The sequence below is a fragment of the Trachinotus anak genome, unplaced genomic scaffold (genome assembly GCF_046630095.1).
Source record: "Trachinotus anak isolate AG129_WGS33_773 ecotype Australia unplaced genomic scaffold, CSIRO_AGI_Tana_v1 ptg000019l, whole genome shotgun sequence".
Classification (NCBI taxonomy): Eukaryota; Metazoa; Chordata; class Actinopteri; order Carangiformes; family Carangidae; genus Trachinotus; species Trachinotus anak.
In genome coordinates this window covers 16,719,473-16,736,583 of record NW_027273870.1, presented here as the reverse complement: position 1 = coordinate 16,736,583, position 17,111 = coordinate 16,719,473, and the positions used below count along the sequence as shown (strand labels likewise).

At 40.8% G+C, this 17,111-nt stretch overlaps 1 protein-coding gene and 1 long non-coding RNA gene across 3 annotated transcripts; both read left to right on the top strand.

Moving 5' to 3' along the window:
- The first annotated feature begins 114 nt into the window (after positions 1 to 114).
- On the top strand, positions 115 to 4,632 carry LOC139636542 (uncharacterized). 2 transcript variants are annotated; one of them, XR_011694420.1, is made up of 5 exons: positions 990 to 2,011; positions 2,561 to 2,671; positions 3,206 to 3,274; positions 3,876 to 4,041; positions 4,202 to 4,632. It is a non-coding gene; the product is annotated as an uncharacterized lncRNA (long non-coding RNA). The 2 variants fall into 2 exon arrangements; XR_011694419.1 differs by having other exon boundaries at positions 115 to 2,011; positions 3,206 to 4,041.
- A 147-nt stretch (positions 4,633 to 4,779) lies between these two features.
- Positions 4,780 to 16,847, top strand: ncapg (non-SMC condensin I complex, subunit G). The gene is made up of 22 exons (XM_071503263.1): positions 4,780 to 4,865; positions 5,155 to 5,269; positions 6,212 to 6,451; positions 7,135 to 7,363; positions 7,706 to 7,851; positions 8,021 to 8,105; positions 8,251 to 8,443; positions 8,535 to 8,684; positions 10,318 to 10,458; positions 11,055 to 11,178; positions 11,509 to 11,598; positions 12,536 to 12,724; positions 12,812 to 12,922; positions 13,386 to 13,505; positions 13,952 to 14,191; positions 14,277 to 14,458; positions 14,636 to 14,801; positions 15,080 to 15,247; positions 15,659 to 15,782; positions 16,092 to 16,139; positions 16,275 to 16,344; positions 16,448 to 16,847. Exons 2-22 carry the CDS (start codon positions 5,162 to 5,164, stop codon positions 16,572 to 16,574), a joined length of 3,051 nt encoding a protein of 1,016 aa, XP_071359364.1. The 5' UTR covers positions 4,780 to 4,865; positions 5,155 to 5,161; the 3' UTR covers positions 16,575 to 16,847.
- The last annotated feature ends 264 nt before the right edge of the window (positions 16,848 to 17,111 follow it).

The following is a 17,111-nucleotide window of genomic DNA, read 5'->3' as shown; positions in this document are numbered from 1 at the left end:
GACTACATTTTTATACTCTGTGATCATTGCACTGACTGCTCCCTTTAGAGATGCACAACAGCAACAGGAGCTTCAATTAACCGGCTTAAAGCTCTGGCTGTCCTCTCTCTCTGGATTCTCACTACTTATTAGTCAGCCTGGATTGATGCACCTTACTAAAAAAAATGTAATCAACTGCCAAAAAACAGTAATCATGTTAATGTACTTCATGAAAAGAAAAAGTTAAGGCCACATCTGAAAGTTGCATTTTCTGTATTAAAAACATGTGGAAGTAATAAGACACTGAAAACCGAGCAGCTAGCCAACAGTAGACGTCTTCTGAGCACCAGCAGCTGAAGTCTTGGGCCCCGTTCAGACCTGGTACTAACATCTGTCCTGAGTGATCCGATCTCAAGTGGACAGCTCTAAGTACAGGTGTGAATGCACCCAGGATGCATTCAGGAAGCATTCGAGATCCCGTCTCTCAGACTACATTCGGAGGTGGTCTGGGCCACATGTGTCCACATTGTTTTCCTAGTGTGAGCGCAAATGCGTCCTGGCCACAGTGAAGGACCGCCAACTCTAGTGATGTCCTCTGCCACAGTCTAATGAGTCCAGTCACAGTTTTATAATAAAATAATACAATATTTTACTATTTCTAATGGGTAAAACCTTATTTCCTTAGACGCATGTGGAGATGCATTTTAAAGCCAGGTGTGAACAGATGAACTTGACCACTTGTGATCGGGTCTCTCAGGACGCATGTTAATACCAGGTTAGGGTTAGGGTTATACCTTACTCATTAGCATTACTGAAAAAAATAAGATGATTAATGTTCAACGAAAAAATTAGCTTAGATGCTAATGCTAATGCTAGCTTATTAGCTGAGCGTGGTTGCTAACCTTAGAACCTGCTTAGAACCAAAGTTGACTTACCTCTCCGAAGGTCTCGGTGAAAGTGAAGGGCGTAAGCACTGTGCCTGTATTTATATTCCAACAGCATTCTGGAATGCTGTTGCTATGGGTGAGCAGCAGGTGGTTTCTATGCACATAATCTTATTTTATGTTTTATTTATTTTTACTTTTCGTTTTATAAGATTTTTTCAATACCTAGAACCTATAGTAGTAGTAGTAGTAAAAAAAAGTTGTAAAAAATACTATATATAAATTCACCACTGCTCTCCACATAGTGCCATGTGGAAGGTTAATCAGATTTGTTTATTTTGACAACAGCAGACAGGAGGAGATTGTTGGCGGGGAATCAGCTGTGACCTCTCTCTGGGTTATCATGGTGGACATCCATGGATACATCCATGTGTATATTTGCCAGGCACAGAGTGTATGATCCAGAGCTGCTCAAATTTCAGAGCCCTGCTTCTCACAGTGGGGTGGAGTTTAAGCCTCAGGCAGCTGCACATAGAGAGACGGGCTTCTTCAAGAGTGAATTACGAGACTAAGCAGAGATGTTAGGGGAGGTCGACCTGACAGTTACTGGATAATCAAAAATTAACAGCCTGCCAGGGCTACTAAGGTGTTGGTAACATGTCGGTAGGGCTTCTTTGCTTAGAATTAATGAAGGGTTCGTAGCCACAGCACACTCACAGTAGCTGAGCCGTGTAGGAGCCTTGAAGTGTTCAGTGTAGAGATCATCTCCATTGCATTGTGGCGGTGCAGAGTACTCGTTTATCTCTGGGATAACCCAAACAATCACCAGCAAGATGAAGATGCATTTATCTTGATGGTGGCAGTCGGGTTTCTCAGGGGTTAGCATGTTCAGTGTTCCTTTTAAACTGCACTGTCCTGTCACCCTGTTTTAAAGTCACAGCAGCGGACACAATAGCTTCTACATTTGTAAAAACATACAATATTTAGAGTTAAGTAAAATGTTTAATCAGCCAGTTGTGACGTGTTTTGTGAAAAGATGTGATTGCCCAGCTGCCTGATGGTGTGAGAGAGTCCTGAAACTGCTCTTGCAAGACCTCCAGAGCTACAAAGACGGTCCTACTGAGGGGATTTGCAGGGTCCTGGAGGAGGTAACATGACAAGATGGATGGGTGCATTAATACATACATACTTACTTACATACTCACATACTCTGAAATATTAGACAGCACTTTATAGTTATATTTCCTTTTTACAAAGAGTTTTGTGAGATTAGAGGTCAGGTGGAGGTTAACAAACACAGGGGTAGTTGATTGAGTAAGAGTAAGTAAGGAGACTGTAATTATGGGTACTGTAGGCATCCCCAGTGATAAATCTAATAGCAGAGTGATATACAGCATCTAAGGGCTTAAAGGTGGTGACAGCGGCACGTCTATATATCACATCACAATAGTGACCTTGGACAGTTTGTTCTGTTACAGAAATACAGCAGTTAAGAAGGCTAAACATAATGACATTTTAAAATATTTTTCTCATTTAAAGTGGCATTTACAAACAGAAGAGCACAGGACAAACACATGGAGATTTACCTTATCACTGGCTCAGTCACACTCATGCTGACCCAACCTCCTATAGGCATGTTGCAATATGTTGCTTTCCTGTTTTGAATTCACATAACGTGTGTGTATATATATTAACAGGAGGTTTCAGCGCCTGAAGTGCTGTATGAGGAGGTGATAGACGTGAGCGAGTCGTCCTTTGGCAGACTGGCTGCCAGCTGCCCAGGAAAGATCCCAAACGTACTGTCACAGGTGTGAAACACAGCTATGTGTTCTCTTTTATAGGTGTGGCGGTGCCTCAATATTTTTTCAAAACATAAACTTTGAGTTTATTATAAGCGGGGGTCCATCACTTTCCTGACATAACACTTGCCAAGCTAATTGCACTTCCATCTGTGTCAGTTCTACCTTGTGTTGAGTGCTAATTACTTAATGGTCATATGTTGACACGCTAAACTAAAATGGTGATGCTAGACATTACATCTGCTGAACATCAGCATGTTAAAGTTAAAGTACAAGACACATGCATATACATTTTTTAATCAAGTCAAAAAAATCTGTTTCGTTTGTGCACCCACCTCTACTTCCAAATGTCTTCGAGTTTCTTTCTCTTTCTGTTCTTAATATTTTCACATAATTCATCAGCAGGCTGTATTTTTTGGTTAATAAAGTAGGGCTTTGTGTTCAGTCCAGTGCTGTGTATGATATGTATGAATAATTTGTGTGTGTGTGTCCGTGTGTGTTTGTGTGTGTGTGTGTGTGGTGTTGTGTGCTGGTGCTTCTCAGGCAGTGCTGGGGATTCTCTGGAGGTGTAGAGGGAGCTGGATCTTGAACGTGTAGAAAAAGACCTGAGAGGTTTTCTGTCTTACAGCATCACCAGTCTGGCTGTCCCTCTGCTGCATTCACACATCAGTAGTTCAGCTCCTTTCTGTCCTTTCAGGCACAGAGGCATATATATATTCAAGCTATATTTATTTATTATTTATATTTGAAATATTTTAAGTTAAAACTCACTTATACTACTTTTGTTTATCTTTATGTCAACGTTTACTCAATTATACAGTTCACCTTCTCAGTCTCTGTTTGTCTCTGTGGGAGTAGGGGAGTCCACAGAGACACATGTTAATGGGGACTGATGTCCAATAGCCTGTTTTTGTTGTACATGTAACCCACGTGGTTTACTAGGTGGACGTTCATGTTTTTCTACCTTTGGTTCTTCCCTTTACAAGTCTACTCCCATTTGTTCCTTGAAATCCATTTACATTTAAAGACACAGTCTTACCTCAATCAAAGAGGTGGTGCAGGCCTTGCCTCGAGGTCAAGCATGGGGGCAAAAATCACATCACTGCAGAACAGAGGCAGGATTTTCCAGGTGTTCTAGCTAGTGTCAGTTTCAGACGCTGTTTCATCTGAACATTGAAGTGCTCTTCTATCTCTTGTTCCCCTCCAACCTCAGGATGTAGACATGTTGTTGATGCAGTCAGATGGAAGCCTGACTTCCATGGAACAGTTCTGTGCCTCTCAGGAGATTTTGTCTGGCCCAGTGGAGGGTGTGGGGGGATACACCATCCCCTCTCACAGCCAGATGGAGAAGAAAGCTGTGATTGGCTTCGACATGGGAGGTGAGTAGGGGGAATACCTTGAGCAAACACTGAGTGCACAGACTATGTGAAGAATGTCCTGTTATTGTTTGTAGTTCTTTTTTTCTGTGTAATTTACTGTGCATCTAAATTTGGCCCCTCTGCTTGGTTCCTGCTTGGCTCTGTTGTGCTTTCTTTCTAGGGATGCAGACAATGAGGAGTCCAGTCAGCAGTATGGGATACACCTGGGCCTTGTGTGCCCCATGCATATAGCCAGAGCAGCAGCAGTCAGGGCGTGGGCAGGCCTGGTCACCATACACATAGCTCTGCACAACACCAATACAGTACATTTTCACTCACCCACTCCCTACACAACTGACCTTACATATTTCTCCCATCTACTTTTTGTGTTTTGAATATAATTTTGTTGTAAATAAATTCGTTTTTATTTGATATACCTGTGTGTCTCCCATTGTTTTGTTGCAGTCTAAGAGCCGGGCTGTAACAGTCTAAAATGTTGATTATTACAATTGATAGTTTCTATTGTCTGGAGTCTGTTGTTTGAGTGCTGATGTGAATGTAAAATCTAATGTAAAATCTCAGAATATAGTAAAAGAGTAATAAATCATCAAAATACACAGTTGCCGATTTATTTTCTGTCGATAGATTAATTGATAAACTATTTTATCCTTTGAGCAGCTGCTTTTGTGTATTGTATTATTTAGCCGCCTGCCAGGCTAAACCCAGGGCACACACCATTGTACGTCACTACGTAGATTACGCGTCTCAGTTATCGCGAGGATACACGATAGTTGAATTTGAAAACGAGCGGCAGTGTGGTGTGGGAGAAGAAAACCGCAGAGAAGGTACATTTTTAAAACTCACACTTCGTGTTATTATTCTGTATAATACGACGTCTGTTTTAAACATTCAGATAAACGGTGATGTAAGGTGTCTCTGGGGAACCTCCTCCCATACGACTTGTTGACGTTGTTTTCCCGTTGCTTTCTCAGTGGGAGCTCGATCGAGGTGGGGCTTCGGTTTTCGCTAATGAGGCACTAGAGACAAACAAGTTGCCGTTAGTATTATTTCAGTTGTTAAAGAGCTTCTGCGGCTGTTTGAGTGACTTTGTGTTTTGATTTTTGTTTTCTGCAGAGCAAAGATGACCGCAGACAATGAAATAGACATTAAAGAGGCGTTTCAGCGCGCTCAGAAGGGCCACAATAACAAGGCAAAGTTGGTAGCAAGCCTGAAGAGCCGTTATAACAAGGTGAGTCCTCTGTGTTAATATGCGGCGCTCTTATGTGCGCTCACCTGCATTTATTAATTACCATTAGACATATTACCACACTTCACTCACAGTATAAATACAACTTCTATGAAGATATATTATTTATATATATTATTTACAACTGTGTTTTGCAATCTTGTCGTTCATTATCCGTCATAGAGTTCCAACAATTTGTTCCATTGACAGAAAATTCATTGCAACTTTTTCCTAATTGTTATGCAAAAATGCCCAAAGAATATATGGTTGCATCCTTTCACATCTTGTTTTCACTGTCATACATACACACATACACAGTAAACTGAATAGTTTTGGGTTTCATATTGCTTATCAGGCCAAAAAAAAGAAAATAAAAATTTGAAGACATTATCTTGGCCTGTAGGAAATAATATAGAGAGAGATTTTTTCACTATTTTCTGATGTTTTATAGACAAAACAATTAATTGATTAAGCAAGGAAATAATCTGTAAACTACTAAATAATGAAAATAATCCTAATTTAGCCTTCTTGTAGGCTAGTTATTTGTTCTTTTTGGCTTCACATTCTTCCAATAAGGTTTTCATAAAGGATGCAGAATCAAATCAGATAAAATTATTGCAACAAATAGAAAAAAGTGAATTTAAGTGTATTAGAGCAGAACAGGGCAATTCAAAGTGCTTTGCTAACTACACAAATATGTGGTGCATAGAAACTAATCACTGCTTCTCCATGTATTGTTTTACTTGCTCCGGAAAGCAAGTAAAACAATCCCACTCAACCTGTGAGGTCTGGTTGGGTAATTATTCTGCTGTGAATAAATACTGCAGAAACTGTTTATTTGGTTTCACATATTGCCCATTTCCACTGTTTTATTTTAAACTTAAGTTTATATGACTTCTCTTGGTTTTCATCCCTTGTTGTCTCAACCCCTATCTCCTACTTCAGCTTCAGGATAAGACACTGTTCCATGAAGAGTTTGTCCACTACTTGAAGTACGCCATGATTGTCTACAAGCGTGAACCTACAGTTGAAAATGTCATCGAGTTTGTTGCGAGGTTCGCAACAAGTTTCCAATCTCCACCTAAAACAGAGGAGGGGGAACAGGAGGAGGAGGATGAAGAGGAAGAGGAAGAAGCTGAGGATGATCATCCCTTTCTGAGTTTCATCTTCAACTTCCTATTGGAGGTATAAACAATTTTACACAAGTGTGTGCATTCAAAGTTAAATTCTTAAGGCACTGTTTGTTTTATGTGTGCTAAATAAGTATAAGGGGTCACCTTTTTGTAGGAACTGTTCATCATTTGTTGCAAACTTTTTTTTAAAAGAAATCTTAAAGCCGGTAATTTGTTGTAAAATGTTCTTCTAAGTTTTAAAAGAGCAGTGAGTATGATTTCGTGGCATTCAGCATTGAGGTTACAGATTGTAGAAAAATGGTAGTGCAATAGGGCTCCTTCCAAGCCAATGAAAACAGAACTATTCTTAGCTGTGGTGATATTGCCTTAATGAAAACATACTTATGAATGTTATATTCCATTTCTGCCAATAGATCACCCTAAATCCTACATACTGGTCCTTTACGTGTACACAGAAGCCCTGTTGTGATTGATGTCTCTGCTGCTTCCTAATCAGATTTTATCCTTATTATCTGTCTCCTGTCTCTGCCTGTTGAACTCCATCCTTTTCTCACTCCTACACTTTCCTGTGATATTCAACCCCTTTTCTGATCACCCTCTTTCCTTCGATCCATGTCCACTCCTGTAAACTTTCTGTATTGTCTACCGCTGTCTCCCCATTCCTTGCTCTCCTTTTTCCACTTCTTCTCCCAAACTGTTTGGACCCTTGCAATTTCTACTTTTCTGTCTTTTTAGTCTCATAAAGCCAGTAGCCATGCGGTGCGTTTCCGTGTGTGCCAGCTGATCAACAAGTTGCTGGGCAGTATGGCAGAGAATGCCCAGATTGATGATGACCTCTTTGATCGGATCCACCAAGCCATGCTGGTTCGTGTCACTGACAAGTTCCCCAATGTGAGGATTCAGGCTGCTTTGGCCATGACCCGTCTGCAGCAGCCAAAAGATTCTGACTGTCCAACCATCAGCGGTTTGTTTTTTTTCCCTTCCTTTACTTTCCTTTCTTTTTGATTTTTATAGAACACAGTCAAGCAAATGCAGAAAATATTACAAATTTGTAATATATAAAATTTGTTGTCAACAACCAAATCTGGGAGAACATTGTTTAAAATTGTGTGTTTGAACCCATATATCCACCATCTGTTGTGTTATAGCCTGTGAGTGGGACTTCTTGAGTGTTGCTGCTCACTTCATGACCTTGTATTTTTGATCATGTCTTTAATTCCTAGTCTTTGAAGGAGCTTTCGTTTTGTTTGGTTTTATAGGTATGTTCTATTTATAAACAAATGCTCTGTTTCTTTCCTTTTTTCAGCATATATGTTGATTCTGGACAATGATAGTAATGCTGAGGTGCGACGTGCTGTGCTCTCCTGCATTGCAATGTCCCCACGGACCCTCCCCAAAGTACTGAAACGTACCCGGGACATCAAAGAGAACGTCCGCAAGCTAGCCTACCAGGTAGCCACACATGCTGTCAAATTATTCTGTATAAATATATGCAGACACATGGCAAGTATATCAATAGATAACATAATAAAATTGTTTTGATTGACTGAATACTCATTCTTTTTAAATGCTGTGAATTGAGGTTTGCTCTAACATTTCTGTCTTTGTTTCCTGTTTTAAGGTTCTGGCTGACAAGGTTCACATTAAAGCTTTGACCATTGCACAGAGGGTTAGTCTACTGCAGCAGGGTCTCCACGACACCTCAGGTTCTAACAATTACTGTGCCTCTGTGTGTGTGATATGCTCAAACCATGATTGATTTTTGCATTTTGCAATTATAACAGTTGCCAATTAATCTTTTGCTGATCAGCTGTAAATTCTGTTCAACCCGATTGGATGTGTGTGTTGCAGAAGCGGTGAGGGAGGTGGTTGGATGTCGTCTACTGCCAGCCTGGCTAGTTCGGTTGGATGGTAACGTCATAGAGCTGCTCCACAGGCTGGATGTAGAGAACTGCGCCCAAACAGCTCTGGACACACTGAAAGCCATCTTCAAAAACAAACCTACTGAGGAGCTGCTGCAGGATAGAGTACAGCTCGACAACAGGTACACTCACGTACTTCAAACTCTGGCTCTCTCTTGACATTGCTGAGAAAATATCTGAGGCTAGAGATTCATTATGTTTATTTTTTAATAGGAAGCTGATCCCATGGGACTCTCTGACCTGTGAGAATGTGCTTTACTGGAGAGCCCTGTGTGAGTTTTTCAAGGCTCAAGGAGATGAAGGTGATGAAATGCTGGACCAAGTGTTGCCAGACGCTGCCACTTATGCTGACTACCTCTATGGGTGAGAAGAAACAGATTCACTGAATTATATTCACAGTTTTCTTGCTGTCAGCAGTGTGTTTTACCCCTCCTGCAGAGTAACTTGTGGAGCAAAAAAATCATCAGTGACAACAGGCTATAAAGAATGATTTATTCTTGTAGTCAATATAGTATTAAGTAGCTATAATTAATATTTTTAAATATAATAATCTAAATATGAGCCAGAAAACAACATGATAATGTGAAACTGGCAGAGAATTATCCCCCGACTCTGCAGCTCCCCTCTGCTTTATGGAGGTTCTTTTAAGGGCTGAGTTTCAGCTCATCGTTTACCTGTGCAGTGCATTTAGCAGCTAAAGATCCAAATATCTTCCTCTTCCAGAGCTAAAATAGTGAATATTGCACTTGCATTTGCTAGGTGGCCATGTGTGTAAATAAGCAACAACAACAACAAGTTTGCCACCATAACTGAAATGGTAATGATGTTATGTTCCCAACTTGTGTCTTCTGGCCTTAAGTGGCCAAAAATTCAGTCATTGCAGGTTTCAATAAAGTTCAAGTAATTATGTGATGCTCAGAGTAGCAAATTCACTTGCCATAACCATGTTGTAACTCCAGGTATCTAAAGGCATGCCCCATGTTCTCAGAGGAGCTCTTTCTGTATGTAACTGTGTGGCTAACTCAAGACTAATATAACTGCTTTGACAGTGTGGCTAACCAATGGCTAAAATTTGAACCTAATCATGAAATAATGCCATTTGTAAGTATGACCAGTGTGAAGTGTGACATTTATATTAAAAAAAGACCTCATCCCTGCCAAAAAGTAGAACAACGTACGGTGATATTCAGTGCTCTTGTAAGTCAGTATGTTTTTTATTTACAAGATCAAAGCCAGATACTTCAAAAACAGCTGTGATCAAGTTAACCCCGCCTCAGGGCCCCAACAGACTGTGTACTGTAACTACTTTAAGATTTAGCTGTTAACCCTCACACTCAATATTAGACTGCTTTTATTATACAGCAGCATCTTTGAATTTCTTGTAATGTTTTATCCTTATAGATCTAGTTTTGCTTTTGCTGTGGAAAGCACAGTATTTATCTGGAAGACTGATCATTGTGCTTGAGACTAAAAGAGATTTTACAACATTGACTTTGATTTTCAAGTCAACATACTATATACTGGATATAATCTTATAATGACCACACTCATTCCTATTTTGAAGTCCCAGGACTCAATCATCATCCTTCCCGTGAATCGCTTTTGGAGTGGTCTGTTGCTTTAACACCTGTAATGTGTGTGATGCTGTAATGTAAATAAATTAGCTGTATTTGGGAGGCATGCTTAACATTTATCTGCTCATTAAATACATTTAATATTTTCTTTAAAAAAAGGTTTGTATGAATAATTGAGTGGCTGGCTGAGTGTAGCGGTTGCTTGTTTGTGGTGCAGCTGCAGTGTTCAGCTACAGTATTGCATTTTATATGATTGTAATATTCTGTTTTGTACCACTGTGACTTGGGCAACTGAGAGCGGTCTAAATTTTGTTTTTTTTTTCTTGTGACTGAGTGTGTAGCTGAATAATATCTAATCTACCTGTGCTCTGAGAGCTGTTGTTACCTCTCAGATGTTTGATGTTCGACTCTGACTGTTGCAGATATCTGAGGGCAGTGCCTGTGCTGTCGGAGGAGCAGAGGGCCGACTTCAACCAGCTGGAGCTGGTCATGACCAAAGAGTTCATCTCTCAACAGCTCATCTATCTCATTGGATGTTTGGACACAAACGAGGAGGGAGGCAGGTAAGATGAGGTCATGGTTATGTTGGTACAATGATAAACAGATGGTGGAAAAAATGAAGTGGGAGGGGAAAAAGCCAGCTGTCACAGTGGGGAGAGGGATGCGGTATCATTTAAATATGAGTATGATGGAGGAAGAAAGTTATAGTGTACTTACTTACCTTTGCACCACTGCACGCTGGCCAAACACAGTGTGAAGTGAGTATGAATATCAGATTGTCAGTTTAACAAAGTTACATAACTGGTTAGACACAGACCTCCTAATCAGATGTTGGAAGGGTGTGGGGTGTGGGTTTCCTGCTATCCCAGCATTCGACGTGCACTTTGGAAGTCGTATAAATCCTGGTTCAAGCATAGGTGCACAATTTTTCAAGTCTGTCTTAAAACAATTGTCATATGTCCATATGAACCTAGAAAAGGGTTTTGCTTGCTGTAATCATTGCTCCAGTTTATTAAAGATTTCTGCTGAATGCACTGTCAGTGTAAGTAATGGGGGACAAAATCCACAGGCCTTGCTTTGTGAAACATTGGTTTATTTTAACCTAATATGAGCCTTCAGTTGTCTTTAATCTGACTCATTATTTTATTTGTCTTTGTAGGAAGCGTGTGTTGGCTGTTCTGCAGGAGATGTTGGCTCTTCCACAGACCCCCTCCTCCCTGGTCTCCCTGCTCACTGAGAAACTCCTCGCTCTCATCCCTGATGACCAACGACGCATTCAGATTGTAAATTATGGTTTACACTTAAATTTGAACTGACTAAAATCTGTGTTCATTCTTTTCCACACAGAAAGGAAAATGCATACAATGACGCTCTTCATGAATTCACCTGCCAGACCAATTAGAGAGAAATTAAAATATAAAAGATGAAATTATTTGTCAGTGTTTCCAAATGGAGACACTTGATCCTGTTGATGGATGCGTGAATGAAATTGTCCTTTGCTACAACAGGTTTTTAGTTTGAAATGTGACAAAGTTAAACAAGATTTTCTATTAATTGGTGGTGTCATTACCACAGAGAATGATGTCTAAATGAGTAGGCTCTGTGTTGCACAGGTGGCAGAAATCATCTCAGATGTGAGGGAGCCCATCACAGAGGCCAGTCAGCCAGTGAATGAGAACGAGAGCCGCCGGCAGCAGGTCCAGGTGGGCAACCCTCTGCTAACTGAAAGCACCCAGAGGCAATTACTTTCAAAGATCAGTTGCTACAAAAGGATATTCAGGTTTCTTATACATGAACATGTTAACTGATAATTAAATCTTCCAAAGTCTTGTTCCTGGCTATCTGACGTAACTGTATTTGTATACATACAGGATATATAATAGAGCACTTAAGTATTGATGTTCAGATACCTTAAATCGAGATCACTAACTCATAATTTACTAATCCTTTTGATTTCTAACTCTCCTCTGATTTGCACTTATCTACATTCTTCTGTGCTCTATTTATATTCCTTCTTTGTCGGTTTCTATTTGTTCATCCTGTTGTACCTCCATCTGGTTTGTATTTGGAGGCATAGCATGTGTTAACAAGTGGGGTGGAAGGTGCACATCATTTACGCTAATCTGGTCTTTCCCTGGTGTATCCAGGTTGATTAGTTTTCCCTTTTATGAGTTTTCTTCACCACATTTTTCCCTACTTGACCTTAGTGACAGTCAGGTCCTTACCAGCCTATTTTTGGAAGTGACCTAGGAAGAAAAAGGCACTGAGGGATTATCTAAGAGTCTTGAGTTTCAGTCATGATTGTCAATCCATCTACTCTACAACTAGCTTCCAAACTGTAATATCTCGGAGGCCAAACTTCATCTGCTGCAGATGAAGTGAATCCTAGCCCAGGTGATTAGCTTCCATCCTGTCAGTGCACCTGCTCTCTCTCCTTTTTTCAGTGAGTAAAAGCAAAGTATCCTCTCAGGGATTGTAACCTGGCCCAGAGCCTCAGCTGTTGTTGTTTTTCCCTGTTGGAGGAGGTGTAGTCACCTATCTGAACAGTCAAGAACCCTCTGGAGTATATTTCAGCTAAGGAATGACTCTTGTTTTCCGTTTACGTTACTACCACTCTTTTCTTCCCCTCCTCCCATCCAGCTAGCAGAGGTGAAAGTGCGTCTCTTGGAGGCTAAACAAACCCTGGAGGACTGTATCACTGCCCAGGAGTTCAGCCGTGCAGCAGAGCTAAAGGACTCCATCACAGAGCTTGAGAACCGCAGGAACCAGATCGTCCAGGAAATCACAGAGAGCAGCCAGCCAGCTGACAAGGAGACCCGCACTGAGAAGGTACATAACCAAATAGGAAGCACTGCCTCTGTGTCCTGACGTATTTGTTTGTTTCTTAATTGTTTGTTTTTGTTTTCTGTGTTTCAGAATGACCCAGAGACTCTTCTCAGGTGTTTAACAATGTGTGCTGAACTGCTGAAGCAGATGAACATCAAGACTCGAATTGGTCCAACCATAAGTGCCTTAATGTCCTCACTGGTATATATCCACACCACACACCTCATCCTTTTGTTACACTTGCTGTATGTAATAGATTTATAGATCACAAGCTCAAACTGGTTCTTCTAGAAATCAATAATATTAGAACCTAGCTACCTATACTGTATGGTCTGCCAAGGACTTATGTCAGTAGTTCCCACAGTGCCAATGAACACAGTGTCTGTCTGTCTGTTGCAATAATTATATAGAAGACATGGAAGGGATTCAAGTTACGACAAAATGTAGTGATATGCTTTTTCTCCACTGTGTGCTTGTATAAAATGGTCCTTTTTTACAATGTTGTTTCACCTGCATTTCTAACGTTGTACTTGCTTTTGAGGATGCCAACCAGTTGAAACCTTGGATTCATCTGTGATGACTTGCTTATTGTTTAAGTCATGCCATGTTGGTGAAATCAAGACAGTCAGAAGTTGGTTGAAGTCAGTATTTCTCTGTCTGTCAGGTCCTGCCCAGTATTGCAAATGCTCACCCTGCTGTCCGTAACATGGCTGTGGTGTGTCTGGGAACATGCACTCTGCACAGCAAGGAGCTGGCCAAAACTCACATGGTCTTGCTGCTACAGGTAATGTTATATAAATGATTTATCTGCCTAAAATTATTTTGCATACTTTTACAAACAGGCAACATGACAGTCAGTTAGCCCAATGTTTCATATTGAAACCACCAGTTGTATTCTCCTGTGCAGGTAGTTTTCATTTTAGTTTGAGGTTTTGATATATCTGCTACAGAGACTAGTACTTAAAAATTATATGAAACTTGTGCTTAATAAACACAACAGAAACATGTCTTTCTAGAAACAGCATCCTCGAGATAATCCAGTAACCCACAGATCTGAGGTCCTTTTGATTACTCTGTTTAACTGTAGCTAATATAAATCAAACTTGCATAACCAGGTACAACGAGAGCTAAGTGGTAAAATATCTTTGTGTAATTTTGGTTCGCTGACCCATAAACTCAGACATTAATTTTCTACTGCCAGTTCTAAAATTGCTGTGTGTGTGTTTTCAGATTGCCCAACTGGATGAGGTAAAGATCCGTATCAGTGCTCTGCGCGCCATCATTGACCTTCTGCTGCTGTTCAGCTTCCAGCTGCTGTCTGAAACAGCTCCCACTCAGACAGCCCCACCCTCCCAGTCACCAGACAGACAGGAGGAAGACGCACCACCAGTGGCCGAGGAGAAGGAAGAGGTATCGGAGGACACTGCACAGAGCATCCTTGTGATGCTTTCAGAGTTCCTGGACAGTGAGGTGAGCTATTCCATGACCAAACCTATGTGTTTAGTTTTTTCGGGGAGTAAAATGGAGAAAGTCTTATAAAGGTATACGTTTTCAGGTGTCTGACCTGCGCACAGAAACAGCAGAGGGCCTGGCCAAACTTATGTACATCGGCCGCATCTCCAGTGCCAAGATGTTGTCCCGTCTGGTGTTGCTCTGGTACAACCCTCTCACTGAGGACGACACCCGCCTTCGACACTGCCTTGGCGTCTTCTTCCAACTCTATGCCCGCGAGAGCAGGTCTCACATGTTCTCATACACAGGCAAACAATGAGCAATGTGGTTCATTTATTGTGTGGTATTTATTATGTGTACATGATTACCCATCCTCCTGTTATTAGTATCAGGACTTGCCCAGGTAAAGTTATTAGTTATGCAATACAAACTAACACAGAGTTGGTCTTTGTGGTGTATAAGGGTCCACCAGGAGGTTGTGGAGGAGAGTTTCCTTCCGACTGTTCGGACTCTGATGAATGCCCCAGCCACCTCTCCTCTAGCAGAGGTGGATATTAACAATGTAGTCGAGCTGCTTGTGGAGCTGACCCGCCCCAGTGCGCTTATTAAACCCTCAACCAACACAGAGGTAAGAAACATCCACTGAGACTAGTGTTGTTTATTTTTTATTAGTAGTCATGTTTTTTATTGGCTCACTGAAACTTTTCATCATATTGCTTTATTCCCTCGAATGCATATTCATTTCTTCAACACAGATTAAGTCTGCAAATTGTTCTCTTGAATGCTTCAGTTCACATTAAAGCAGGCTGAGCTTTAATTCACAATTGTTTGAGTAAGCTGTTTACAATTACAACAGTAGCTCAACAAGGCAAAAACTAATCGAATGTATTGGATGCATGTCTTTAGGAGGTGTGTGTCCATGACTATTTGGCGGTTCGTATGTGTGGGGAGATGCTGAAGGACCCTACAGCCCCTGAGGTTCGTCTCTATGCCAAGACTCTAAGCAACCTGGAGCTCAGCAGAGATGGGACTGTCAGGAAAGACCTGCAGACGCTGCTGCAGCAGCTTGTACAGGTATATACAGACATACAGTTAAAAACATAGTCATTCCCACGGTTACGTATACCTATATACCTAGGGCTGCAGCTGACAATTGTTTCTAATAGCGATTAATCTGCAAATTTTCTGAATTAATGGTTTTTAATAAAATGTCTAATAGTGAAAAATGCCCTTCAGTTTCTGAAAGTTCTAGGTGAGGTCTTCAGATGTCTTGTTGTCTTCAACCAAGTCTGAAACCCAAAAATACTATCATATAAGAAGAAGAAGAAGTTGGAACCAGAGAATGTTAATCGATTGTCAAAATAGATGCCAGTTACTTTTCTGTCAATAGACTACTTGATTAATTGACTAATTATTGCACCTTTATGTGCATATCTATAATCTGAAATGTTTAATTTCTCCACTTTCTGACTTCCTTTTCTTTAGGTGGTGAGGGATCGCGTTTGTCTCCGTGCTCTGGAGAAGATGGTTTATCAACTGGTGGACTCAAAAGAACAAGCCGAGCTCCTGAGCGCCAGTGCACTACAACCACTGGATGTTAATGCAGATGGTACATACATAGTGACAATCTGTATAAAAGTCCACCTCACATTCCGCTGAGCATTCCTACTCCTGTGTCTAACTAAATCTACTCTACATTTATTCACAACAGTTCCTCCTGTAAAAGGATTATGTCTTACTCATGTCTTATTACCCCCCCCCCTTGCTCCTAACTTGAAAAATTAAGGAGCACATAAAGAACTTTGTTCATATCAATAAAGGGATATGAAGAGACATTAGCAAGCCTAGTTATATGAATACAAAAGGCAGAGAGAGGAATGGCAAAAATATGAATTTTCTGTCTACCGTGTTTTCACAGAGGCTGCAACAGAAGATCCATCTAAATCTGCCAAGAGAGGTAGAAGAGGTAATGTGGGTTCTGTATACTCATCCAAATCGGCAGTTGTTGATAGTGCCTGTGTATTTTTAGAGCTTTTCTTGTCTACCTGAGAGGAGGACTTGACTCAGCGCTGTGAGGTAACCTGAGTGTTTGTGTACACAGGTCAGAGGAAAGTCTGTACAGCTAAAGGAGGCAGAAAGCCAAGCAGGAGGGCAGAGTCATCTGAGGAGAGGTGAGTCTTCTCTGTTATTCTCATCTATGCATAAGGAAATGTGATGGCTGAAGCCATCATACATGATTTGATACCACTACTCATATTTTTGTTTTGGCTACAGTGATGGAGAAAATGTTCCCGACTCAGTTCCTGTGGTTCGTCCATCGCGGAGGGCCAAAACTACAGCTCTAGAGAAAACAAAGCTGGACCTCAACACCCTCATCAACCAGGAGGCTAATGTGTCATAGAAGTCAGGTTATGAACCGTCAATGCTAAAATGAAAATTTTAATTAGTTACTTTAAAGCAGGATTCAAGGCCTCCAGTTTAATATAATTCAATACTTTTCTAATGTCAACGTCTAGTAAAAGTGATGTCAGTAAATGTAACTGAACCTGACCTAGACCCCCCATAATGGGGTCACCTTTTTATATGTGGTTGTGTTTCCTCTTAAGTTTTATGCATGTGTCTCCAAGCTTAAAGTAGTCATTTTAATCATTAAAGTGAGATGTATGTCAGTAAAGCGTGTCCTCTTCATTATCACAAAACCAGATCAGTGCCCCCCCCAATCTTTTGGGTTAGTATGGACACTACTCATTTGCCAATGTAAAATTGATGCATTGAGGGATGATCAATATGACCGCCAACATTAAGTTAGGGGGGAAAAAAGAACGCACTACACTGCTGAAGGTAAACAGACAGTGGCCTGTAGATCAAAGCGCTGAGCATGCTATACTCCCCAGTGGAAACTATGGATTGTGGCTTTTTCATTTCATAGTCTACTATA